The 27,704-nt window shown below is 43.7% G+C and overlaps 1 protein-coding gene across 3 annotated transcripts; it reads left to right on the top strand.

Moving 5' to 3' along the window:
• The first annotated feature begins 1,429 nt into the window (after nt 1-1,429).
• On the top strand, nt 1,430-27,704 carry LOC131197603 (sulfotransferase 1C2-like). 3 transcript variants are annotated; one of them, XM_058181863.1, is made up of 10 exons: nt 1,430-1,673; nt 5,821-5,991; nt 6,834-6,937; nt 20,306-20,525; nt 20,658-20,786; nt 20,888-20,985; nt 21,716-21,842; nt 22,859-22,953; nt 23,737-23,917; nt 27,512-27,704. In XM_058181863.1, the coding sequence occupies exons 4-10, from the start codon at nt 20,351-20,353 to the stop codon at nt 27,622-27,624; spliced, it is 918 nt and encodes a 305-aa protein (XP_058037846.1). In that variant the 5' UTR covers nt 1,430-1,673; nt 5,821-5,991; nt 6,834-6,937; nt 20,306-20,350; the 3' UTR covers nt 27,625-27,704. The 3 variants fall into 3 exon arrangements, with proteins under 3 accessions (XP_058037846.1, XP_058037845.1, XP_058037847.1); XM_058181862.1 differs by lacking the exons at nt 1,430-1,673; nt 5,821-5,991; nt 6,834-6,937 and adding an exon at nt 19,670-19,829; XM_058181864.1 differs by lacking the exons at nt 1,430-1,673; nt 5,821-5,991; nt 6,834-6,937; nt 20,658-20,786 and having other exon boundaries at nt 20,056-20,525.

Consider the following 27,704-nt stretch of genomic DNA (forward strand, 5'->3'; position numbering starts at 1 on the left):
AAGCATCTATAAGAACATATGCCTGCAATGAATTGCATCCTTCCTCCATTAAGATCTAAATTTTCCATAAATCCTTTTCCTTCTTCCACAAAATGCCATCCCGTTTCCTCCAGGAATTGGCAGGTATCTCTTGGCTCACCTATCTCAAACTACCAGAGCAATCCACACACTTTTTGTACTGTTAATAGGGGACCAAGTGGCTAATTAGGAAGACAAAAGGAGGAAGAGGTAATGAAAGATAAACACTGCAGGAAGATGTAAATTGTAAATTGGATTATATGACTGACTTTTACAATGTAGTTAGATTATATGACTAGAGTAATAAGAATACTAAAAAGACTTATGTGGGTATAAGAGAGGACACCGCTTCATCTCATACTTTGTAGAATTTTCCTTCCATGTGTAAGCAACTGGCTATTAAGCGAGGACCATTTGCATCTGGTTTGCCTTAAGGGTTCAGACCTGTATGGAATCTGGTTTCCTTTGACCCTTTGGGGGATTGCAAAAGGTCTAGATGGGGGAATCCTCATAGGGGGAATTAGGATTGTGACCACCTAGCCACACCCACCCAGTCACACAACCACCAAGCCACTCTCACCCAGTCACATGACCGCCAAGCTACACCCACAAAATAAGCCACACCCATAGAACTAGTAGTAAAAACATTTAGAATCCACCCCTGATCTGGAGCCTCTTTTAGATGTAAAAGCCAGCTAGGTGACTTTGGGTCAGTCACTTTCTGTCAGCCCAACCCATCTCATGGAATTGTTGTGGGGAAAACAGGAGGTGGGAGCTTTATGAATGCTACCTTTAGTTGTACACATACTGAAAATAACCTGAATGTACGTTTTTCCGAGCTTTCAGGGACAACCCATTTTATTTTAATAATTAAAGAGAGGAGGACAATGTTATTTACCACCTATGCAGGGGCGAAATGCTCCCGGTTCAGACCAGATCAGACGATCCGGTAGCAATGGCTGTGGGTAGTTCGGAGAACCAGTAGCAAAAATCCCTGGCCTCCCTGATCATGCCCTCCAATCGCCCAGTTGCCTGCTTGCCAGCTTGGCCGTTTGTTGCTTCTTTCTGGCTGTTTTCCGCCACTCAGCACTTCTGCTTCCACCAGTCACTTTTCCCACCACTTGGTGCTTCCAGCCCACCCACCCCACCCCCGGCCTAAATAAGTTCCCCTTTCTACACGGCCCAGATACTTTGCCTAGAAGTTTGCCAATACCTGGCCACTCGGATCTCACCTCACCTTGCCTCGCCTCACTTGGACCTGCGTCACTTCGTTCAGATGCCTTGCCAACTGCTGCTTGTTCAAAAAGGTAAGCATTGCCGGTTGCAGCCTAGTGTGCCACACACTCCCAATCCCCAGGCTCGCGTAGTTTGCGCAGCCGCCAGGGATCATTTGTGTGCCTTGTGCTACCCCCCGATCCCTGGGTCTCCATGCTTGCCTGCGTGCCCTGGCTAAGCTGCCTAGCTAACCACCCACCTTCCCCACCAGCCTCCAGCTTGCTTACCTTCACTCTTCGGACTGAATCCCGAGCCACAACACCTGCCTTCCTCCACGTGCTGAAATTCCTGCAATCGATTTCATCCGCTAGCAACTGAATCTGCCTGCCTGCAATCAATCTCATTGGTGAGCAACTGAATCTGCCTGCCTTGTCCCTTCAGTAAGTAACTGGGTTTTTTTTTGGGGGGGGGGAGTTTTAAAAAATAGTTAACTGGGGTTTTTTTTTAAGATTTTTTTTTAGACATAGCCATTTAAACTTTAGGAAGTTTTAAATTTAGCTGCTTTTATCTAAATATAAGATAAAGTAAAGTAAAATAATAACATAATAATTAAAATAAAATAAAATATTTGTACAGTTTTCTGAGATTTGGTGTGTTTCTGAAGGGGCCTCTGGTGGCTCAGACTGCTAAGACAGTCTGTTATTAACACAGCTGCCTGCAATTACTGCAGGTTCTAGTCCCACCAGGCCCAAGGTTGACTCAGCCTTCCATCCTTTATAAGGTAGGTAAAATGAGGACCCAGATTGTTGGGGGCAATAAGTTGAGTTTGTATATAAATATACAAATAGGATGAAAGGCTATTGCTAACATAGTGTAAGCCGCCCTGAGTCTTTGGAGAAGGGCGGGATATAAATGCAAATAAAAAAAAAAGTGTTTCACTCTAACTACCCAAACACACACAACCTCACAAAGTTGTATGTGGCATTTTGTGTGGAAAAAGTGTGAAAGTTGGTTTTTGGACTTTTTGTGGCTGTGTGAGGTTCCTGCTTGTTGCAGTGGCCTTTTTGGGTCAAGCGCAGCTGCTTTTACATTGTGGGTGAGTCAGTTGTGTTGTGTTGTGTGTGTGTAAAGTGTGAAAGTTGGTTTTTGGGCTTTTTGTGGCTGTGTAAGGTTTGGGTTTGGAACACCAAGCCACGCCTACCAATTAAGCCACGCACACAGAACCAGTAGCGAAAATTTTTAGATTTCACCCCTGCACCTATGGTAGTTCTTTATAAACAAGAAACAAAACTGTCATCAACCTTACAAGCTGAAAACTTCCTTTTAAACCATTTCCAACACTTTTAAATCCACCTCTGATCCAATCACTTAAGGTATTCCAGAATACACAGCAAAACCAAAATCTTACCTCTGTGTACAGCGACTTATAATTCTGAATCCAATAATGTGAGGTAATTGGCAAACACTCCTAATAAAAATAGCAGATGTGCTGATGAACTGTATCATTTCCCTGCCCCTATTTCCAGAAAATCATGCTAGTCAGAGGAAACAGAAATTCTAATTGTTTTCAAAGACTATGCTTGTGAGTTGGAAGGGACTATTGAGGTCATCTAGTTAGTACATCTCCCTGCTCAATACAGGATCCTTACATTATCTCTCATGGATCGTCTTTTGGCTTATTTGAATCTTCTACTTAAGAGGAAGAACCAAGTCATGTGACAGTTTTGTTCCACTGGGAAATAATTCTGAGTTCTGAGCCCCTGAACCTCCTTTCATGTAGTTTAACCCATCACTTCTGGCCCTGCCTTCTGAGGCAATAAAGTATAAGTCTACAGTAATCCTCAACTTAACAACCGTTCATGTAGTGAAGATGTTGAGGGTCTAGAAAGAGTGTAGAGAAGAACAACTAAAACGATTAATGGGTGGAAGGTAAAATATATAAAGACAGTTGCTGGAATTGGGTATGTCTACTTTAATGAAAAGAAGGATTAGGGGTGACATGATAGCAGTGTTCCAATATCTAAGCGGCTGCCACAAGAAGAGAAGGTCAACCTATTCTGCAAAGCCCTTGAAGGCAGGACAGAAGCAAACTAATTGACAGAAGCAACCTAGAACTAAGGAGAAATTTCCTGACCATTACAACAATTAATCAGTTTAGGAAAAGTGCCCTTTTCCTGTTGTCAGTGATCTCAGCAAAATCATTTGCTTCAAGGAAGTAGTTGAAATGAGCAAGGAAGGAATCCCATGTCTCAGAGGCTGGATTGATTGGAGCAAAAGATAGTAAGGCAGCCATTTTTCAAGGGACTGGTAAGAGCCCCAGGCAATCTGGGTTTAGACATCTGTGGAAGCAACTGTAAATCATCTCTGGTGAGTCAGCTCGCATTTTATGTCCCCTTCCTGTAGATCAGCGATTCTCAAACTTAGCAGTTTAAAGACATTGGACTTCAACTCCCCAGCATACTTGTCCAAGCATGTTAAAGTCACGTAGGTTGAGAAACACTGCTACAAATAAAACTGATGGGAATGGAGCAATGCCCCTGACATGTTGCCACAAGTCCGATTTGGATTTGTGGGAGGGAGGGTGGGGGGAAGCTTAGAGCTTTGCCTCTTGATCAGGAGATCTTGGTTAATCCAGGATAATTATTACTTCTTAAATAACACAGCTTAAAAAGATTTTAAAAAACCCTGTTCCAAATAATTAATAGTGTTTGAATAGTTGAAAAAAGGACAAGAACAGGACCTCCCAGAGCCTGATATATGATATGTCTGCATGTAACTTGGCATCACTTTTGACTAATTATTCCAGGGATAATAGCAATGTTTCAGTATCACAGGGATTGCCATAAAGAAGAAGGGCTCAACCTATTCTCCAAAGCACCTGAAAGCAGGACAAGAAACAATGGATGGAAATCAAGGAAAGAAGCAATCTAGAACTAAGGAGAAATTTCTGGACAATTAGAACAATTAATCAGTGGAATAACTTACCTCCAGAAGTTATGGGTGCTCCAACACTGGAAGTTTTTAAGAAGAGATTAGACAACCATTTGTCTGAAATTGTATAGGTATAGGGTCTCCTGCTTGAGTCTAGATTGGGCTAGAAGACCTCCAAGGTCCCTTCCAACTCTGTTATTCTGTCTTCCCATAACTTTCAAGCCAATTTACTTCTATTTCAGTTATAGTGTAGTTCAGATTTCAGATTCAGAAATTTTTCCATGTCCATATTTTTGGGAAATTCTTGCCCTCTTCCCATCTTCCCCTTCTGGAATTCTCTTGTAAATTTCACCTTATTATGGTATCCATTGTTAACCTATCTAGTCTGTGTCTAGCTCAGGGATCCCCAATCCCCAGTCTGTGGACTGCACTAGGCTGCGGCATGCCAGCAACCGGGCTGCGCAAACAAGGAAGCCCCATCCCTGGGATGCAGGCAGCATGCAAAACCACACCTCCTCTAGTGTGCAGAAAAACCTTTCTCCATGAAACTGGTCCAGCTGGTCTAACTGACTGGCGGATTCTGGGAACTGAAGTCTTAAAGTCCCTAAACTTGACAGAAATTTGTCAGTTTCTGTTGGTTTCATTCGCCATTTAAGCAGCCTGCAATCGACTCTTTTTTCATTCGTCAAGAAGGACATTTGTTTCTTTTCCATCCCACAAAATACAGCTGTGGGAAGCCCCTCCCTCCTAGAGAATGAAATGTTTTGTGGAATATTAAAAGAGGCAGAATATTATATTTCTCCAAAGGAGAAATGGATCTTAACAAAGGCAGAAAGCAGCCCCAACAGCCTCCTGTAGAGATAGATATTTTATGCCCATTAAGATATCCAGGCCAATCTATTCATAAACAAAACACCTTCAGCTCCAGCTGATGGAATTAAGAAAGATCTTTAGGACATAATAGGATTAACCCACCACCAATCAAATAATAAAAGCACACAAAGCAAACCTCAAAATTACAAAATACTGTAAGCTGTATAAAAATCTTTGCGCTCCTCAAGCAAATTTATCAGTGGTCCCAGAACTACATGCTGCTGTTGGTTCTGCTCATCAATAAAAAGAGTCCTTCTTTCCAAATTACTGCACCTGTGTATGGTTTGCCAATTGCACAGTGGCAGATAGGACAACACTCCAGAGGGTTAACATCATTGCCCAGATAATTATTGGTTTCCCTCTCCCCTCTTTGGAAGAGTTTTATAGCTCTTGCTGCCTTAAGAAAGTTCAAAACATTCTTAAACATCCATCTCATTCCTGGGCATCCTTTTTTTTTTTTTTTTGAACTATTACCATCTGGCAGATAGTACAGGACAATAAAAACAAGAACAAGGCTGAAAAACAGCTTCTATCCCAGGGCAGTAAATATATTGAATTCTACTGTATAGTGCAATACAAATGCAATATCAGGTTTTCAATTCAATTGTATAAAATGTGAAGGATGTCTGTTTTTGTTTTATTTTTTAGGTATAATGTACACTGAAGATAGCATTTAATTTCGTTATACAAGGTGCAATGACAATAAACTAAACAGTCAGCCTTCATTTTATTTCCATTGCTTTTCTCCCGGATTGGAACTGGACCTGATTTTTCTTCCTACAGTTTGGCACGCCAGATGGGGCTCCTAGAAAACTGACCAATGGATCTGGCCTGGGTAAGCCTCCACCTTGCTGGCAGCAGACACCTTGTGTCTGCAAGTGTGTGTCGGACCTTGGCCATTTGGAGCAAGGGTAATAAAGGGAGCTTTGAGCTCATCAGCTGCTTGAAAAGAAGGTAAGTATCTCTAAACTTTAACTTTTAAAGCCAGGAATGTGAAGGAAATGTCTATATGCCTGGGTGTGTGAGTGAGAGGACCCTTCTCCCAATTATAGCTGGATCCTGCTCCCTCTGTGTCTTTCCTAGCCTCGAAAAGATCTGCTCAACCAACAGACCCTGGAAAGGAGGGGCATTTGGCCAGAGTACAGGACCTTCTGTTAGGAAAAAGGGAGAAGTTGTGTGAAAGTGCAATGGAAAAGTGAGTGAGAGAGTTGAACCCTGGCAACTGGCTGAAATCTCTGGACAAAGCTCCATTTTTTTAGGAAAAGGAAGTTAGGCACAGTCCTCCCAGACCCCCCTTGAGGTCTGAAACTGGGGCACAGGGTATGGGTGTCTTAAAAGTCACCTTGGTTGGGCTAGTGTAGCTTAAAAGTCGTCTTGCTCGGTTAGAGCTAAAAGATTGCCTTACCAAGAGGCAAGGGCTGAAAGATTGCTTTGCCGAGACAGGGGATTCCAGGAGAGGATCACTCTGGGGGCACAGGAGAGTAAAGGAAAAGACTCACTGTGGGTAAACGGGTCATAGCCTTGCCTGAAAATATGGGAAACTCTGATTCCAAAGTTCTGCTGATGTCTCCTTTAGGGAGACTGCTAAAACCCTAGTATTAAAAGAGATAACTCATATAGTGTAACATTGAGGTTTTTTTACTCTCTTCTGTGCAACCACTTAATATATTAAGATTTTTGCCCTTTCTGATTTAAGCTTACTAAGATTTGTCCTGAGAATGACCAACGTGTGTAACCTGAGAATTCTGCTGTCCTTTGTTTTTCTCTTTCCCTTGTCTTCTGCACATGCACAAAAGATTCTACACAAGCCCAAAAGGTTCTGCACATGCGAAGAAGCACCGTGCGCAAGCGAAGTGAGCATACGCACACACGCAGTCCCAGTTCCGAACCGGTGGCGAAGGTAAGTGGAAGGTCAATAGTAGACAGTTTTTGGTTAAAGCTTTTGGGATTATGGGAAGAGACCACAGAGTCAGGTAAAGTGTTCCAAGCACTGATGATTCTGTTACAGAAATCATATTTTCTGCAATCTAGATTAAAGCAGTTAACATTAAGTTTAAATCTATTGGTTGCTCTTGTATTATTGCAATTAAAGCTGAAGTAGTCTTTAACAGGAAGGACATTACAGTAGATGATTCTATGAGTTAAACTTAGGTTTTGTCGAAGGTGATGGAGTTCTAAGTTTTCTAAGTTTTCTAAGCCTAGGATTTCAAGTCTGGTGGGATAAGGTATTTTGTTGTTTTCAGAGGAGTGAAGAACTCTTCTTGTAAAATATTTCTGGACATGTTCAATTGTATTGATGTCAGAAATGTGGTTAATTGTGCTCCCTTTTTTCTTTCCTCCCTATGTCTTTAAGAACAGTCCAAGGTTGCCAAAGAAGGGAATGTTAATTTAGCTTATTTAGAAGAAAAGTTTTGTTTGGTTGTTGGTTTTTTTGCATTTTCTGTATGTGTTCTAAATGAATTTTATCTGTCTATCCTTTTCCTGAAATGTCCATCCAGAAGAGCCTCTCAAGTTTGCTTGTGTAGGGAAATGACCTTTTTTCTTATTTAAGTTACTTTCCTTATCCTATCAGTAGTCAGTAAAATTACTATGGAACTAATCCTGGAACGTATAAGCATTTTTAAATCTCTAAATGTGGTCTTTTCATCTATTATTATTATTATTATTATTTATTAGATTTTTATACCGCCCTTCTCCCGAAGGACTCAGGGCGGTGTACAGCCAGAATAAAAACAAAATATATACAATTTAAAACAACATTTAAAAAGAGCAAATTTTAAAGGCTGATTATTAAAATTTAGATTTAAAATTTTAAAAATATTAAGAATACCCAATTAAAATTCATCAATAATTATGCCAGTCCCGCTTTAATGAATAAATATGTTTTGAGCGCACGACGGAAGGTCCGAAGATCAGGCACTTGACGCAGGCCAGGGGGAAGTTCGTTCCAGAGCGTCACTGCCCCCACAGAGAAGGCCCTACTCCTGGGGGCCGCCAACCGACACTGTTTGGCGGACGGCACCCTGAGGAGACCCTCTCTGTGAGAGCGTACGGGTCGGTGGGAGGCAAAGGGTAACAGCAGGCAGTCTCGTAAGTACCCGGGTCCTAAGCCATGGAGTGCTTTAAAGATAGTTACCAGAATCTTGAAGCACACCCGAAAGACCACAGGAAGCCAGTGCAAGCTACGGAGCAGCGATGTCACGTGGGAGCCACGAGCGGCTCCTGTTACTACTCGCGCAACCGCATTCTGGACTAACTGCAGCCTCCGGGTGCACCTCAAGGGCAGCCCCATGTAGAGAGCATTGCAATAATCGGTCTAAACCAGTGGTAGTCAACCTGGTCCCTACAGCTCACTAGTGGGCGTTCCAGCTTTCAAGGTGGGAGGTAGGGGTTTTGTCTGATACTGAAGCACTTTCCTTTTTTTTTAATTTAATTGACTTTTAAAAAAAAATTTCATAGCATTATTTAAAAACATTTTCATTAGGTTTTCATAAAATTCCCCATGGCAATTTAAATTTCTGAAAATATACTATTTGTATTGCCCGCGCATAAGTTTAGTTCACGCTACGTATGTGAAACTACTGTAAATGGTACTATAGTGTGACTGCAAACAAAAGAGCCTCGTCCCAGAATAGCTTGCGCATCTCCCCCCACACACACACCACCAAGCTGTAACAGACAAGCAGAGCTGGTAGCCGGCACCCCCCCCCAATCCCAATCCACGATGCGCAAGAGATACACGGCGCATTACTGTGGAACTGGTGGGCGGTTAGAAAATTTTACTACTAACAGAGATACAAAATGGGCGGTAGGTACAAAAAGGTTGACTACCCCTGATCTAAAATCATAGTCAGGATGTTTAGATATTGTAAAACAAATGTTAAAGGAAGATTCTCTTTGCCCCACACAAACTGTACACATTAAAATATTGATGATGTTGTTTGTTGCAAAGTCGTGTCTGACTTTGTGACCCCATGGACAATGTTCGTTCCTGTCCTCTACCATCCTCCTTAAAATATTAGGCTTATAAAATTATTTGGAACTTTCAGCATTCTCAAGCAGCTACTCCTTAGGTCCTCTTTCTTATGTGCTTTACAAAATTTTTGCATTTGTTCATTTTCAGAGATGGGTCCCTTCGTCTTTTTTTAAATTCTCTTTCATCACCAGACATTTTTTGCCTTATTACCAGAATCCAGCTTCTCTTTTTTCTTAACTATGGGGTCCATTTTCCAGGCCAATCTATTCATAAACAAAACACCTTCAGTTCCAACTGATGGAATTAAGAAAGATCTTTAGGACATAATATTAACCCACCACCAATCAAATAATAAAAGCACACAAAGCAAACCTCAAAATTACAAAATACTGTAAGCTGTATAAAAATCTTTGCGCTCATCAAGTTAATTTGTCAGCGGTCCCAGAACTACATACTGTTGTTGGTTCTGCTCATCAATAAACAGAGTCCTTCTTTCCAATCAGCCTCCATTTTATTTCCAGTGCCTCTCCCGGATTGGAACTGGACCTGATTTTTCTTTCTACACAGTATAGCTGTGGTTGTAACTAATGGCTGAAAACTCAAGTTGCACACCATCATCATAGGCATTTCATTAACAGTGTGCAGGGAGGGAATTCTGACTGAAAGCCAGCTTTCTCTTTGTCCCAGAAGCTCAGGTTTCAGCACAAAACATTAACCAAATGCACATGGCATGTACTGAAAATAGTAATTTCTCCCTCCCCACATACACACACTTTCTGGGTAGAAAAAAAAAGCAAAAGGGATTTTATTTACTTCAAGATCGCTTTAGCTCAGGGAGGCAGCACTGAACTAAATACTTTTAGTCGTTTCTGATTGCAGGTAGTCCTTGAGTTACAACCACAACGGAGCCCAAAATTTATGTTGCTAAGTGATATAGTTGTTAAGTGAATTTTGCCCCATTTTACAACCTCTCTTGCCACAGTTTGTTAAGTGAATTGTTGCCTTTGTTAAGTTAGTAACATGGTTATTAAGTGAATCTGGATTCTCTATTGATTTTACTTGTCAGAAGGTCGCCAAAGCTGATCACGTGACCCTGGGACACTGCAACAGTCATACGTATATGCCAGTTGCCAAGCATCTGAATTGTGACCATTGGGGATGGTGCAATAGTGGAAAAACAGTTATAAGTCACTTTCTTCAGTGACGTAACAGTCACTAAATGTTGTAAGTCAAGGACTACCTGTAGTCAGCTGGAGGGGACACTAAGCATCTCATGATGTTCCCAGATCCTTCTCAGTGTTTTGGCATCAGCAGAAAAAAAGATTATCACAAACTGATTTCAACATATTTGGGAGTAGAATGGGTGGTGGTGGTTGGGAAGTATAAATGATGTTATGTGCAGGGGTCCGGTGGGAGGCCTGTTAAATGAAGCCACTCTATGGATAGTCCTCGACTTACAGTCATTTATTTACCAATTGCTCAAAGTTACAATTGATAATGAAAAGAGTGATTTAGGACCAGTCCTTGAACTTTCAACTGTTGCAGCATCCCCACATGATCAAAATTCAAGCTCTTGGCAATCAGCATGCATTAATGATGGTTGCGGTGTCCCAGGGTCATGTGATCGCCATTGGTGACCTTTCCAGCCAGCTTCTGTCAAGCAAAATCAGAGAAGGAAGCTCAATTTGCTTAACCATCATGTGATTCACTGAACAACTACACTGATTCACTTAATAATCATGTCACCCCCCCCCAAAAAAGTGATATAATCTGGTGCAACTCATTGAACTATTGCCTTGCTTAGCAATGGAAATTTTGGTCTTTATTGTGGTTGTAAGTCAAGAACTCCTTGACCCTGTAGGGTTGAGCCAGAATGCTTACAGGGTCACAAGGAAGAAAAACCGTAACTCCAATTCAGAGACTGCCAAGGAAACTTAGAATTCCCAACTGGGCAGTCGAAAGGGAATGATAAATGTGAAGTGGGCTCCCAACAGAAAAATAAGCTGAAGCTGAGCCAAAAGACAGGAAGGGTCTGGACAATGTCTGCAATGTTGGCCAGCTGTATACAACAAGTAGAGGAAAATCTACAAATAAACTTCAGGACAGCATGCTCCTAGATAAAGTGACCTCTGATAAGAAATAAAAAGGGCCTTCATGTTCAAATTGGATGTATTTGGCTACAAGAGCTGAAGATAAAGGAAACAAAAAAAAGTCCACAGTGGTACGAAATGATAGAAATAGGAATTTTAGAATCAGGATATAGAGCAATGGGGTCAAGGTTGAACCACTTTTGAAATGTTTAGTTCCTATGTTATTCAACTTGCCAAAGAACTGGGAGGAGGGGAGGGTGAAAGAATGCAGACACTCCAGAGACTGTGTGAACCAAGATCCCACCAAGAACACTGCTGCAAGTGTCCGGCAGAAAGGGAACAGTTCGCAGAGCAAACAGATGATTCATAATTGGTAATATGACCAAACTGGGATGGGGAGAAGAAGAAGCAACTGTTTAACTACCAGTTTCCCTGCAAATAAGACCCTGTCTTATATTTTTTGCATCCCGAAATAAGCACTTGTCCCTATTTTCAGGGAGATCTTACTATTTTGGGGCACATGGAGCAAGACAGGGTTCCTCTCGCCATCTTACCTGATTTCCAGCTCTCTCTCCCTAATCCTAACCACAGGAAATGGTGGGGACTGCCTGCGCATGTGCTTAAATACTTTGGGGAGGGCTTATTTTCGGGGGAGGGCTTATTTGGGGAGATCTTATTTTCAGGGAAACATGGTATACAAGCATTGTATGGGAAAAACCACATTTGGTTTTGATTCTTCAGTGCCGAAATGGTGTATCTAATAAAGTTTTGCTTTTGGGATTTATAAGTTCCTAAGAGTGTCTACTTTTCTTAGTTCACTAGTTGGACCATTGACATTAAGCCAGCTCTCAGTCATCAACCCCAGTTCAGCCTACTTGGTTACTCTGAGAGTGCTGTGAGGAGAAAGAAGGATGATATTAGCACGAAGTGGAACGCAGAGATGCAGCCAAGGCTGAAGCAGTCCCTTCAAAAGAAGCATTGGTGAGGACTCTTGTGAACACCAGAGCTCAGGTTGTTGTTGTTATGTATTAACAGTTGTGCCTTTAAATATTTGAGCGGGAAATCAGCACGTTGCTGATTGGACGAAGCCTCCAGCAGAACTGTATAAAAGGAGAGGTTTTTGCCCCAGCCTGTTGCTGGGTTCACCCTATATTAAAGAGCTGTTGTCACTACCCTGGTCTCCAGCCTCGTTACTTCCCGAACCTAACATTGGCGACGAAGGTGGGATCTCGAGGCTAAGGAGAACCAGAACCGAGCTGAAGCACGCTAGTCCCGAACCCAGCAAACTCAGGGCAGAAACGCGGAAATGGCAAACACGCCACCCGCACCGTACAACCCGGGCAAGGAGAAATGGGGAACATATATGACCCGTTTGAGCTTTCTAGAAGCCAACGAACTACAGGATCCTGATAACCATCGAAGCGGGCTTACTTCCTAAGCCATTGCGGGCGGAGGTAATCGAGATTGCGGAAGCCCTGGCAGAGCCAACGCCGATACAATCGGTATCGTGGCCGACTCTGCAGACTTTGCTGAAGAACCATTTCGCGGCGCCGTCCAAATACGCAGCGGTTTGAATTCGAGAACGTAGACAGATGGAGGGCGAGTCCGCCGGTGACTACATGGCGCTTTAGAAGGCGTCAAGGACTGCGGATACCGAGACTTAGGCGAGTGCTACTCGAGCAACTCATCCGAGGTCAAGGACATCCGCCACGGCGGCGACTGCTAGCCAGGAGCAACCTGACACTAGCCACCGCTCTGGGCGAGGCCAGAGCACACGAAATGTCTACTAAAGCAGCAGAGACTCTGCAAAAGCCTCTTCAATCCAAGGCGGCGCAAAGCCAGCGCCAGTACACCAGGAGGAGATTCAGTCCGAATCCGAAGGTGAGGCGAGGATGAGGAAGGGTCTGCGGACCGGAAAGCGACACTGAGGACCGTGGCGAGTGCGGAAGCTGCGGAGGGCAGCATCAGCGCCAACGCTGCAGGTTTAAAGGCAACATGCGGCGGTGTGGGAAGAAAGGACACTTAGCTCAGGTTTGCAGAGCGGCCCAACCTTCCGCCGAAAATTCAAATCGGCCAATCAAAACGCTGAACCGGAAAGGCGGCCCGCGATTGGTTCAACCAAGAAAGGCGCGAAGCCTAACCAAACGACTGTCATTATAGGACGCGCCTCAACCAAAGTGGAAAAGAAGATTTTCACAAAGCCCAAGATCGAGGGAGTACGGTGCAGGCTTGAAGTGGACACGGATCAGCGATCACCATCATGTCCTGGGACACCCTGGCGGAAGTCGCTGCCGTCCGTCAAGCGCCATCTGCAAGCACAGCGGCTACGAGTGCACGACTACCAGGGAATCGCATCCCTGTTCGAGGGACCACCTCCGTCCGAGTCGAGTCGGCCCCACAAAAGACCCTGCCCATCACGATCGTCGAAGGAACTCTGCCCAGTCTGTTGGGACTAGACTGGTTTCGTGCCCTGGGCATGGGAGTGACTGGCATCTACAGAAGTGACTGCAATTTGAAAGACATTCTCTTTAACGAGTTCAAGATGTCTTCAAGGACTGCCTGGGCAAGTACAAGGGGACCCCTATTTCCTTCAACTTAGACCCCAGGTAGCCCCATTAGGCTTAAGGCGAGGAGAGTCCTTTTGCCCTAAAACCAAAATTGATAAGGAGCTGGACAAGCTCATAAATCAGGGGTTTTGGTGCCAGTCGATCACGCAAAGTGGGAGGCGCCAATCGTCACCCCATCAAATCGGACGGGTCAATTAGAATTTGCGCTGACTACAAGGCGGCGCTTAACAAAGCCTTACAGAAAAGCGGCGTACCCGGTTCCCGTAGTGCAACATTTATTGCACTCTTTGGGGCAAGGGCAAGTCTTTGCAAAGTTAGACTTGGCCCAAGCCTACCAACAACTGCCAGTAGACGCCCGCTGGCGAAGCCCAAACGATTGTGACGCACAGGGGGGCATTCAAGTGCACCCGATTGCAATTTGGGGTTAGTGTGGCACCAGGGCTGTTCCAAAACCTGATGGAACGACTACTGCAAGGGCTCCCAGGGTAGTTCCTACTGATGATGTCCTAATTTCAGGGAAAACATGGAGGAATTGGGGGCGGTTAAGAAAGGTCTTGAGCATTTTCCGGACAGCGGATTAAAAGTCAAGACAAATAAATGTCAGATAGGGGAATCGGTCGATTTCTTGGGCTACCGGATAGACAAGAAAGGAATTCACCCTACTGAGAGCAAAGTTAAGGCAATTAGGAAGGCTCCAGCGCCCAAAAACAAAGCAGAGCTGCAGGCATTCCTGGGATTGGTTAATTTTTACGCGGTCTTTTTAAAGAACAAAGCAACCGTTGCGGAACCGCTGCATAGGCTCTTAGGAAAAAATACTGTTTGGTCTTGGGGAAAGTCAGAAAATAGGGCTTTTGAAGCAGTAAAGAACCTGCTCTCAAGTGATAGCCTGCTCATCCAATATCACGACTCACTACCCCTAGTGCTGGTTTGCGATGCGTCCCTTATGGGGTGGGGCCTGTACACAGCCATAGACTTCCAAACGGCACAGAAGCCCCTATAGCGTTCTACTCTAGAACGATGTCCTCCCCAGAGAGGAACTACAGCCAATTAGACAAAGAAGCATTAGCCATTGTATCAGGGGTCAAAAAATTCCATGAGTATGTCTTTGGGCGGAATTTTGAAATCGTGACTGACCACAGACCGTTACTTGGATTACTGGCTGGCGACACCAACGCCTGTGGCACTTTCGCCACGCTTGACTCGATGGACTATATTTTAGCCGCTTACTCATACAAGCTGCAGCATCGACCAGGGAAAGAAGTGGGGCATGCAGGCGCATTGAGCCGATGCCCACTGCCAGGGGCGACCGAAGACCCCACTCCGGGACACCCATCCTCCTTATTGACTCGTTGGACTCTGGCCCAGTCACATCAAAGGAAGTGGCTCGGGCATCATACCGACATTGTGTTAAGGACTGTACTCGGTTGGGTACAGAGGGTGGCCCCTGCGCGGGCGACGGTTCAAAGAATTTGTTAAGAAAGCGTGATGAGCTCTCGGCTCAAGGGGTGCCTGTTATGGGGTGATCGTGTAATAATTCCTGTTAAGTTAAGGGCAAGGTATTGGACCTCCTCCACGAGGTCACCCAGGCATCGTAAGGATGAAGGGTTAGCTAGAAGCTATGTATGGTGGCCACTCATGGACGCAGAGATTGCTGAGAGGGTAGGGAAATGCCAAGCTTGCCAAGAGTCCAGACCGCTACCCCAACAGCCCCAGTCAGAGAATGGGAAAAGCCCCAAGGGCCTTGGTCAAGAATCCACATTGACTTTGCTGGCCCTTTCACGGCCAAACGTTCCTAGTGGTGGTGGACGCATTTTCCAAATGGTTAGAGATCATACTTATGAAGTCCACCACAGCTGAAGCAGTCCCTTCAAAAGAAGCATTGGTGAGGACTCTGGTGAACACCAGAGCTCAGGTTGTTGTGATTCGATCCAAAGGGCAAGTGGAGAAAGTTGAGCAGCCACCAGCAGGAGAGGAAGGAGTTGCAGCTGGGGTCCCCTTCCTCGAACTGAAGGAACCCTGGCAAGGCAAAGTGAGAAAGGCCACCAATGTGGAGTTCTCTTTGATTCCACCAAATGTGGCCGTGACCCAGGGATCAAAGGGAAAGCCAATGGAGCCATGGATTGGGAGGAACTGGAGGACTGGAAATATCTGACGGTGTGCGGCAGTCCTTCAATGGAGCAACTGAGAGAGATATTTGTTGAGATGGAGGTGCAAGGCATGGTGTTGGTGTACCAAGCAACACTAGCCCCAGGTCAAACCCAAGCCTCCATTGGTCCCTTGCTGTCCCTGATCCCAACTCATGATGACTAGACTGGCATCCTGTGGAACTGGGTCCCCAAGGAACAACCGTCCCTCCTCAGGCAACACTGAGACAAACCCAAGTGCTTCAGGTGCCGCGGGACTGCAGGCACAAGTGATCCCACAAGCAGTGGGGGTGCCACTAGATTATGTGCTAGTCCGGAACAATCAAGAACCTCCTCCTTTGAAAGCAACGTTCAACAGAAAACCAGAGAAGTTAGCTTATTTCCTAAATCAAGTCTGGAGCCATATGGATTTGTATGGGGCTGACTATCTGGATGTCATTGCATGTGTGAATGTCATCGCTGGAAGACTGGAGGGGAAGGCTGTGGACTGGAAGGTATTCATCCATGAAGAAGGAGCTCCAGAGCTGGGAAACGTTGATGCTCTCATGGAAGAGCTTTGGGTCAGATTCAGACCCATTGGGCTGAAACAGAGATAACCCCTCCCAGGGAGATGGAGGAGCTGACGAGTTTCATAGACAAGAACTTGGCTAGAGATCCATTCAGCCAGCAAAATCCTGGGTGGCAGCCCCTGTACTTTTCAAGGAGAAGAAGAATGGGTCCATGAGGCTGTGTGTAGATTTCCGTGGAATTAATGGGATGTGTGTTAAGAACATGTACCCCTTCCCCTCATGTAGGACATGCTGGGATATCTATCCAAAGGAAAGATATTTATCAAGCTGGACTTGAGGGAAGTGTATTACCAAGTAAGGATTAAAGTGGAAGACAGCTTTCAATTGCCTCCTGGGATGCTACCAGTTCCGGGTGATGCCGTTTGGGCTGCAGGAAGTCCCAGCCATAGTCATGCAATTAATAAACAAGATGCTGCATGAGCATCTATATAAAGAGGTCCTAGTGTACTTGGTGATATCCACATCTACTCTTAGACAGTGGAAGACCATGTGAAGTTAGTGTGTGAGGTGCTGAGGAAATTGTATATCAAACTTTGAAATGTGATTTTCATAAAACTAGATGATAAAACTGGATTATTTAGGCTATCAGGTGTCAAGTGAGGGAATGGAAATGGACCCCGGGAAGTTGAAAGCCATATTGGAGTGGAGACCCCTTGAGCCAGAAAACAACTGGAAAATTTCTTGGGCTTTGCCAACTTCTGTAGACAATTTCTTCTAGCTTTCACCCAAATCACTCTGCCAATCACCAAGCTACTAAAGACAGGTAAAAGGAGAATAAAACCCAAGCCCAGCCAGCTGCTGAACTGGACCATGGAATGCAAGAGGCTTTCGAGAAACTCAAGTGCCTGTTTGTGGCAGAGCCAATCCTAAGCTCATTCTCCCGGATACCCCAATAATAAAGCACCTGAGAGGAAATTGTTAACTCTATCATCCCTGCTAAGCAGCTAGCAGCCAAAACCTCTGAAAGGTGATGGCCACTGGATACTCCCTGGCAAGGGGTTAAACTCATTGTCTGAGATATGCCCTACAGGAGGATGAATGTTATGTCCCCCTTCCCACTTCACAGAGTAAACGCAAGACATGTGTCTCCCAGTCTTTTTATTTGCTATAGACCTGATTTTCTTCAGTTGAGGAAATACTTGGCAGTGACTGTGCAAAGGCCTGTCAAGTTCTGAGTCCGTTATCTTGTATCCAAGATCCGTTGCCAAAACTCACTGACGAAGTCTGTTAACCCTCCAACAACTGAGCTGCAGTGCACCCTTGGTAGCTTTTTTGTCTGTCACAAGGGCCACATGGCAGCTCCACCCACTTTTATACCCTGTGGGGTGTGGCTCAGTGACTCAGCAATCTCTGAGCCTGCCACACTTTTTCCTCTGTTGCACTTATCTTTACATCGCTGCCTCGGATCAATCCAGGATTGATCGTCAGCAGCTGGGACTTGAGGCGTTGCCAGGGAGGAGGAGGATGCGGGAGAGGGCGGCCTTGTCAGCTCCTCCTCCTGGCCTGCAACTGGAACTTGGGGCAGGGAGGGTCCTGGTGAGGGAGGCCTTGCTGGCTCCTCTCCCTCACTTTCCGAGTCACTCTCCTCCATGAGAACAGGTTTGAGGGCCGGAGTCACAACAATGAATGGTTCCAAGCCCATCGGAATGAGATGACAATGAGGGAAAACCTGGCCTGGAAGGGAGAAAAACTATATGTCCCAGCCAGTCTGAGATATCAAATTTTACACCAAAGTCATGTTGTGAAATCAGCTGGCCACTTTGGCTTCACAAAAACCCTCCACCTGGCCAGGAGACAGTTCTGGTGGTCTAAAATGAAGAAGGACATAGAGAGCTACATGATGAGCTGCCCGATGTGGGCAATGAATGTGTGCAAGGAAAGAGCCCTGGGTTGCTGCAGCCAGTGGCTGACCCTAGCCAACCATGGGAAGAGATCACTATGGACTTTATTGTGGAATTGCTGGAGAGCGGGAGAAGCAGAGTGATTTGGATCATGGTCAACTTATTTTCGAAGCAAGTCCACTTCACTGTGTTCCCCAAGCTTCCTTCAGATCAGAAGCTAGCTAAACAGTTCGTACAACACATCTACCAGCTGCATGGAGTTCCAAAACGCACATCTACAATGGGGGATTGCAGTTCACTGCAAAAATCTGGCGGGAGTTTTTAAAACTAATAGGTTCCTCCCAGGGGCTTAGTTGCAGGTTCCATCCAAGCACTAATGGCTCATCAGAATAGGCCAACACAATAATCAGGCAATATTAATGTTTCTATGTGAACTATCAGCAAACAAACTGGGCAAAACTCTTGCCATTTGTAGAGGTAGCCTATAATAACTCAGTTCACAGCAGCACTGGGTTCACCCCATTCAATGTAGCTACAGGAATGGAGTTTGTGCCCACACCAGAGCTTCCAAAGGAACCTCCCTCCTCAGTAACGCTAGTCGAGTGAACAGACACCCTAAGAAACGCCTGGGGAAATGTGCAGAAAGCTTTAGTGAAGGCAGGAGAGTCACAAAGGAAACAAGCAGATCGGAAGAGGTTCCCCTAGAGAGAATTTAAGATTGGGGATGAAGTATATTTATCCAAGAAGTACTTGAAATTAAGGCAACCCTGTAAAAAATGGAGTCCTAAATACATAGGTCCTTTCCTGGTTGTGTGCATCATCAACCCAGTCACAGGGGAATTAAAACTGCCAAAAATATTAGGGAAGGGGTTCCACCGCAGTTTGTTGAAGCCCGTTAAAGGCTCTAACTTGAGACCAGTTGGAAGGGAACTACCACCCTCTATTTGGGTGAGAGGAGAGAAGCACTATGAAATAAATAGAATTCTAGATTCAAGGTACTATGAAGGGAAATTGCAATATCTGGTACAATGGAAGGGGTACCCAATGTCAGAAGCAGAATGGGTGAAAGAAGAAGATGTTAACACTGATAGGTTAGTGAGAAGATTCCATGCTAAATACCCATGAAAACCAGGAGGGGGAGTGAAGTCTCAAGGAACATGAATAATGATATTAATCGATGTTTGATATTTTTTTAGGTCTCCCCTTCTTCCGAGGGGGCCAGTTTGTCAAGGTTGAACCGCTTTTGAAACGTTTAGGTTTTATCGCTATTTAACTTGCTACAGAATTGGGGGAGGGAAGGGTGAAAGAATGCAGATACTCCAGAGACAGATCGTGAGAGCCAAGATCCCATCAGGGACACTGCTGCATGTATACAACAGAGGAGTGAATTGTGCTTAAAACAAGTGGACTATTCATAATTGGACAATGTGACCAAACTGGAGTGGGGCGAAGGAGAAGCTGTTGTTTAACTATACAAGTATTGCAGAAGAAAAACCAGAGATAGTTCTGATTCTTGGTGTAGCCAATAAAATTTTACTTCTGAGATTTAGGAGTTCCTGAGAGTGTCTACTTTTCTTGGGTTCACTAGTCGGACCACTGACATAGGTACAGTATAAAGAATTGTATATTAAATAAGAAGTTGTTTTAAGATGCATAGACCTAAAGTTATCAGAGAATCCTCCCTTAACATAGGCAGTAAGAAAATAAGAAACAAAGTCTTAGGATTAAAAGCACAAATAGTTTGGTGTAATGGTTAAAATGTTGGGCTAAAAATAGAAAGGTCATGAGTTCTAATTTTCTTCAGGCGTAAAAGCTGGTTAGGGCTCTCTCTCTCAACCAAACCATCTCACAAGATCCAAACTTAATCAGAAAAAATATTTCCTGAGTCTCTGCTGCCTAGAAAATGTGCCCACCATTTCCAGTCCTTGCAGAAATTTTAGGAAACAGAAGCGGGTGGAGAGAGACATGAATTTATATAGTGCAGGAAGAAAACTTGACTCTGATTCATAAGGAACTCTGGAGCAGAATCTTTGCAAAGCTGGAATACTAAATCCCAAAGATTTGTCATCACATCTCTGCAGGTCCTCCTCTTATAAGCTGCCTTCTCCTGCCTTCTCCACTCAATCATGGAGTATTTAAGAAGAGCTTTTGAAGAGTTTGATCCTAAGTTACTCGAACGCCCAAATCTGGTGGAAGTTGAAGGAACTTCTTTACTTGATAATACTGCTGCAAACCTGGAGCTCTTAAGGAATTTTAAAGCCCAGCCTGACGACCTTCTCATTTGCACTTATCCCAAAGCAGGTAAGTGGGAAGGAGACATGGAACAGCATGGTGGAAAATTTTGGGGGAAAGAGATAGAAAGCTTAAATTAAATAAGGAACAGGAGCCCAATCTCTAGATCAATCTATCTGTTCTCTTCATTCCTCATATCAGGGACTACCTGGGTGCAAGAAATAGTTGATATGGTGCAGCATGGAGGAGACAAACAGAAATGTGCAAGGGCTCCCATATATGAACGGATTCCCTTCATAGATTTGTTTCATATGACACCCACATCTTCAGGTGAATAGCAAGGTACTGCTTCATGGAGATGATGGGAAAGGTTTTCTTTTCCATGAGTCTGAATTATGTCCATCCATCTCCCCACACCTCCCGTGTTGCAGGTTTGGAAATGGCAGAGGCAATGCCTTCCCCGCGCACCCTGAAATCTCACCTTCCGGTCCAGCTTCTACCACCTTCCTTCTGGGAACAGAATTGCAAGGTTAGAACAACTGTTGATAGAATCTCAGTTTTTCAAGGTAGACCCTTGAATAAGGAAACAAGAGTCATGCAGGCCAATCCTACTTTTGTTATAAGGTTATGACAGCAAGATTTTGCAAGTCTGAATGCACTTCCCTTCCTTTATCTTCACGAGAACTAGGGACAGTCTTGTCTGAGATGTTTTCTTGGGTTACAGTTCTGGTCCAAACTCATGTTTCTTTTATCTGACCAATATCTTGGTAGAGGATCTTCCTCCTATCTCCAAGGTCATTCCTTCTGCCCATTACATGGGGAAGCAAATCTTAATTCTCATCTAAATTCAGCCTCGGTACCTTATTTCAGCTACCTAAATTAAACCAAGAGCATATATGATCATAAGAAGAAGATATGTAGGAACATAAAAATGAAAGGCTTAATAGGTTGAACTGAGTAGATGAGAGTTTGAAGTTTGGACAGATTAGGATCATTTTATGTGCTAGAAAAGAGGCAGAGATAGGAATAAGGCAGAGCTAGATGTATGTTTGTATGAAGACGTGTGTGTATGATTTGATTATATGCCATCAAGTCTGTGTCAATTCTTAGAAACCACATAGATATATGTATGCATGAATATGAAAAGCTTATCCTAGAGTTCCTTGCTGCTCTCTGAGTTTGCTTGTTTTCTTGCAGGTGTTTTGTTACCCTAACTAGATAACACCATCAGTCTTTATGATTTTCTGTCCTTTCTGTAGGTCATTTATGTAGCTAGGAATGTTAAGGACACCATTGTTTCCTACTTCCACTTTCACCACATGAATCAGAGGATGCCGAAGCCAGAGAACTGGGATCAGTTTGTAGAGAACTTCCTTACAGGAAAGGGTAAGTGGAAGCTGCAGAAATAATAGGAATGAAAAGCATGTCGGAACTGATTGCTAACTGAATTCTTAGCAGTAATATGCCATCATCATGCCATCACCATCGATTTCTTTATTTATTAAATTTACTTGCCACCCATCTCACCACTAGAAGACTCTGGATGACAGTCACCATCGGGCCTACAGAAAACATGAAGTATAACTCAGTGATGAAATTCAATTTTTTTTTACTACCAGTTCTGTGGGTGTGGCTTGGTGGGCATGGCCTGGTGGGTATGGCAGGGGAAGGCTATTGCAAAATCTCCATTCCCACCCTACTCTGGGGCCAGCCAGAGGTGGTATTTATCAGTTCTCCGAACTACTCAAAATTTCTGCTACAGGTTCCCCAAAACCTGTCAGAACCTGCTGAATTTCACCCCTGGTATAGCTACCAAACGATTCTTGAAAAAGAAGTATGGATTCCCCTGTGCCAATGATAATTTTGTGACTCTGGGGGGGGGGAATTGTTAATGATTTCCCCCCCTTGAATCTGAGAAGCTGTGTGCCATCGTTTCCCCAAGAACTATAGTTCCTATCATTTCTAGCCAGGATAGTTCAACACCTATGAAAGCCATTTTGAGGGGAAAGCTGATAGAGCCTAGAGCGGTGATGGTGAACCTCTTAGATACTGAGTGCCCAAACTGCACGCACATGCCCAAACTGAAAGGTGCACATGCATGAATGCACAAATGCACAGACATGTGCGCATGTGTGGACCAGCTGACCAGCAGGAGGCAGGGCATCCCAACACCGGCAGTGCGGCAAGAGGTAAGATCTTTTTCTTTTGTGAGCTTCTGTTTCATCGTTTGAAAGAAACGACACGGATATCTGACCTGAGGCGACGGCGCGTGTACCAGCAGATGACACGTGTACCACCTGTGGCACACGTGTCATAGGTTCGCTATCACAGGCCTCGAGTTATAAAGCAGAAAGGAAAGAGAGTAAAATCAAGATTCTCTTGTCATTTTTTTTCTTTTGCAGTTGCCTGGGGCTCTTGGTTTGAGCATGTAAAAGGCTGGTGGGAGGCTAAGGACCGTCACCCAATCCTGTATCTCTTTTATGAAGACATAAAAGAAGTAAGCTGCTTATGCCCATGCACATACACATAGAATATATTTGCACCAAACAAATTTCAAACATGAAATAATGGATAATAATACAAGGTGTACTGTAGGGCCTAAGGAAAGCTCATTCTGAACTATTATATTTATTTAGGAGAGTTATATATGGCAGCCCATCTTGGTAGCTCTCAGCAACAGTAACAAGAACATTTTAAAAACTTCAAAACAATAAAAACACAAATTCCAGTCTCCTAAACCAACACCCCGCAATATATAAGAAACCATAAGGAGACTCATACCTGGGTAGGGAAAGAGGATCAGCATTTAAAGTCTTCCAGAAAGGTTGGGATGGGGGCTGCCAGATCTTGGGTGGGGGAGCTGCTTCCTAGGGCGGGCTTCCTGGTCCCACTAGAGGATATTTAAGGAAAGGGATCTGGATAGATCCATCCTATTGAATATGATGGATAGAAAGGTGGTCCCATAGATAAACTGGTTCTTTAGCATGCAGGGTTTTAGAGATGATAACCAGCATTTTGAATCACACCCGGAAAGAAACTGGAAACCAGTGCTATATATGGTATAATATGGGCAGATATGGATAAAATACAAATGATTACAAGAGGAAATTTATACAAGGTACTCTGGGCAGGGCCCAAAGATGAGCTACAAAAATGCCTGTTTCGTTGGATTTCAGAGTAATCTCTTGACTAACTGAAAAAAGAACAAGCTCTATTTTCTAACTATTTCAGTCAAGAAAGCATCAAAACATAACCAGAATTCCCTCCGTATTTGTACTAGGATCCAACCAGAGAAATCCAGAAGATCGCTCACTTCCTCAACTTTGAACTTCCAGATCCAATTCTGAAGGAGATCACTGAACATACAAAGTTTGAAACAATGAAAAGCAATCCCATGGCCAATTACCTCACCATGCCTGCCTTCGTGATGAACCAAGCCTTGTCCCCCTTCATGAGAAAAGGTGAGGGTCAGAACTGAAGCTGAATTTTAACTGCACCCAATAGGAGGGGATGATGAAGGTCTCAGGAATGGTGGCAAAAAACCAAGCACAAAGCACAGGCGTTGACTTCAGAATAGTTGCGAAAGAACACTGTAAATGGGGCAAGTTGCAAACCTAATCATTTCAGAACAGAACAAGCCAGTACAAAAGTGGTAGTAATTGGTGTGTTCAAAAATGCTCTAGATGTACCGTTCAGGGTAGGGGTCACCAACCTTGTGGACCTAAGAGACCACTAAATTCATAATTTTAAATCCCCCGTACAGTGGGATTCAAGTAATTTAACAATCTGATTGTTAACTGATTTAACAATCAGTTCTCTGCCCTAATGATTTCTTCCAACAACCAGTTTGCCAAACTGCTCAGAAAGTTAACAACCGGTTCTCCCGAAGTGGTGCGAACTGGCTGAATACCACCACTGCCTGCGTACCGCTAATATGAATTTTTTAAAAAGATAAATAGTATTTAGTGCAATATAAAAAATGCATATAATTTTTCTGCGGACTACCAAAATTTTCTTGCAGGCCACCAGTGATCCACAGATCACCAGTTGGTGACCACTGGTTTACTGTGTATTTCCATTTTTAATTGTTTAATTTAGCAGCATGCATGAATTTGCAGAGATGAAACAACTGGTCGTACATGATTATCAGGATTTTACCTTATATATTTTACATTAGTGTTGTTACAATCACAGACGATGCAGCCATGGATAGGAGAAAATGGTTGGGAAGAATAGATGTGGGTCATATAAAAAAAGGGAGTTTCAAATCGGAAATCTATTGTGCATGCAAGAGTTTTTTCTACTTGGTCCATTAGATGGCAGTCACAATTTGTGATTTCTTTTTTTGGAAAGAAGGTTAAAAAGTTGAATCTTTTGTTCTAGACGGTAGCTAGGATGTGAGTTAACAGCAGAACAGAATTGGAAGCAATCTTGGAGGTCTTCTAGCCCAGGGGTCCCCATCCCCATCCCCAGGCCCTGGCCCAATACTGGGCCATAAGCTGTTCACAACCAGGCCATGGAAGTGACAGGCGAGTCCATGTGTGCCACTTGGATGAGCAGTAGGCGAATGTGTACATGCCCTCCATTTATAAATAGAGCTGTGCACACATGCACTATTCTTCTCAACCCACTGGTTTGCAAAGCTGGAAAGATTGGGGGACTGTTCTAGTCGAAACCCCTGCTCACGCAGGAGCCCCTATATCATTTCAGACAAATGGCTATCCAGTCTCTTCTTAAAAACCTGCAGTGATGGAGCACCCACAAGTCCTGGAGGCAAGTTTCGAAAGGCAACTGGACTGTCTTGGTTTTTCTGCGAAAGCATTTCTCTTCTCATCCAAGAAGTTTCTTCAGTTCTGAAGCTTTTTGAATGGGAAGGAACATGTTTTCAAAAAAAACCAAGACAGGAGTTGTGGGTGCTCCATCACTTTTGCCTTTTGCACAATCATAATCTGGATGATTGAGAATCTCCATAGATATTTGTGAAAGCAAGCTTTTCCAGTAAGTAATTTTCTCACTGTCATGAAATTTCTCCTTATTTCTAGATTGGAGCTCTCCTTTATTAGTTTCCATCCATTGTTTCTTGTCCTTCAGGTGCTTTGGAAAATAGCATGACTTCCTCTTCTTTGGGGTAACTGCCTAGATATTGGAATGCTGCTATCATGTCACCCCTAGTCCTTCTTTTCATTAGGTTAGACATACCCAATTCCAGCAACTATTCTTCATATGTTTTAGCTTTCAGTCCCTAAACATCTTTGTTCCTCTTCTCTGCACTTTTTCTAGAGTTTCAACTTCTTTTTTATATCATCCCGACCAAAACTGGATACAATATTCCAACTGTGGTCCTATCAAAGGATAATAAAGTGGTATGCACACTTCATGTGATCTTGATTGTATCCCTCTGTTAATGCAGCCTAAGACTGCATTGGCTATTTTGGCTGCTGCCCGCATACTGCTGGCTCATATTTAAATGATTGTCTGTTAGGAGTTGTAGATCCCTCTCACAGTTACTGCTATTGAGCATCTATCATCTATTCCTTTCAGAGATCTCTTCCAGTAGAGAAAACATTGAACCTCTTCTGTGTAATTCACTAGCATAGTGATTCTCAGCTTGTCGTCAGAGGATCCCTGGGGGACTGCAATGTCATCACAGGGGGTCTGTGAAGGCTTGAAGAAATATTATGATTTATATCTTGAGTTATGTCTACATGGGCCCGAATTGTGGCCACAAAAGGTATTTAAAGGGGTCCATGGTAAAGAAAAGCACTCAGCTGCAGTTTTAGGGGGGAAGACATTTTAGCATGTCTCTGCCCTGAAACATCTCAGTACAGATGAGTACTGTAGGTAGTTCCAACTTAGGATCAATTGTTTAGTGACCGTTCAAAGTTATGATGGACTTACCTGGGGCTACTTGTGACCCAGATTCGAAGTTCTGATTGTGACAAGTTTTAGATACAAATATATTTTATTCTTTATATTGCTTTCATCTTCCCTTAAAGCATTAATAGGATCCACAATTGTCTGAGAATCAGTATCTCCAAGTTAATCAAATTAACAAACTTCCTCAAACCCCAAAATAAGTTTCCCAGATGGAATCCACAAAAGAATAAAGTCTGCAAACACTAAGTTAATTAAATTAGGTCCTGCATAGGAACACTGCATAGTGTTTGGAAGAATAAACACATTCACACACCCCCACACACATAGAACTCAAGTGTTACCCTAGAATCAGCACGTAGATACTTTACCCTGGACAAGTTTCCTCTATAATAATTTGCAGCTGTACCCCATTTCTCTGCAGCCTGCCCCTAAATGCAAACTGTTTTGCCTTCTGAATGAATATTTCTTCTTTCCGGATAGCTCTCTGGATCTTATTTTTATTTATTCTTGCACAGCCCGGCTCGAGTTGGAACTCCAATTTATTCTTCTGACATGATGGTTAGGAGTCGTCCTCCCCGCCCCCATAATCCCATGACTGAACTTCGGGCTAGCAGGCCATATTTATAGCCATTTAAGTGTTCCATGGTCACATGACCACTTTACAAAATAAACTGGTATTTATTTCTGCCTTTAGGCAAAACCATACCAATAGCAAACAACTGGTTCACATAATGACTGCTGTGCTTGCTTAATAACCATTGCATTTGCTTTAGCAATCATTATGGCTACTTAATGATTGTTGCAAAAAAGCTCATAAAATTGAGTGGGTCACATGATGAGCCTATTTTACCACCATCAAGACTTGTAACTTTAAAGAGCAGGCTCCATTGCCGACATCAATTGAAGACTACCTGTATTTCGCTGACAGTCTGTACTGACATGTTGATCCAGTGTTCTACCTGTAATCCTCCTCCCCACATAGGCTCCCTTCAATCTCTTTGGGAACAGGTTGTTCCAGAGGCACTACATGATCCAGAGGTTCTAAGCGGCCACCTGGAGGGATCCTCTGAAATGAAGAAGAATGCACACTCCATTGCTGAACTATTGAAACAGTTGTAGAAGAGCTCAGGAAACAGAAATTACTGATTTTGTTTTCTTGGATTGTTTCTCAACTATAGGTGTTGTAGGAAACTGGAAGGAGCATCTTACTGTGGCTCAAAACGAAAAGATAGATGAAATCTCTTCCCGGTTATTAGCAGGCAGTGGCCTGGTCTTCCGTACTGAGCTGTAAATCTTCACACTTGAGAATAATGTAATTAGCACCTGCCTGTATCATTTGGTGTGTTCAATAAAAAAAGCTATTGAAATATC

The sequence above is a fragment of the Ahaetulla prasina genome, chromosome 4 (genome assembly GCF_028640845.1).
Source record: "Ahaetulla prasina isolate Xishuangbanna chromosome 4, ASM2864084v1, whole genome shotgun sequence".
Lineage (NCBI taxonomy): Eukaryota > Metazoa > Chordata > Lepidosauria > Squamata > Colubridae > Ahaetulla > Ahaetulla prasina.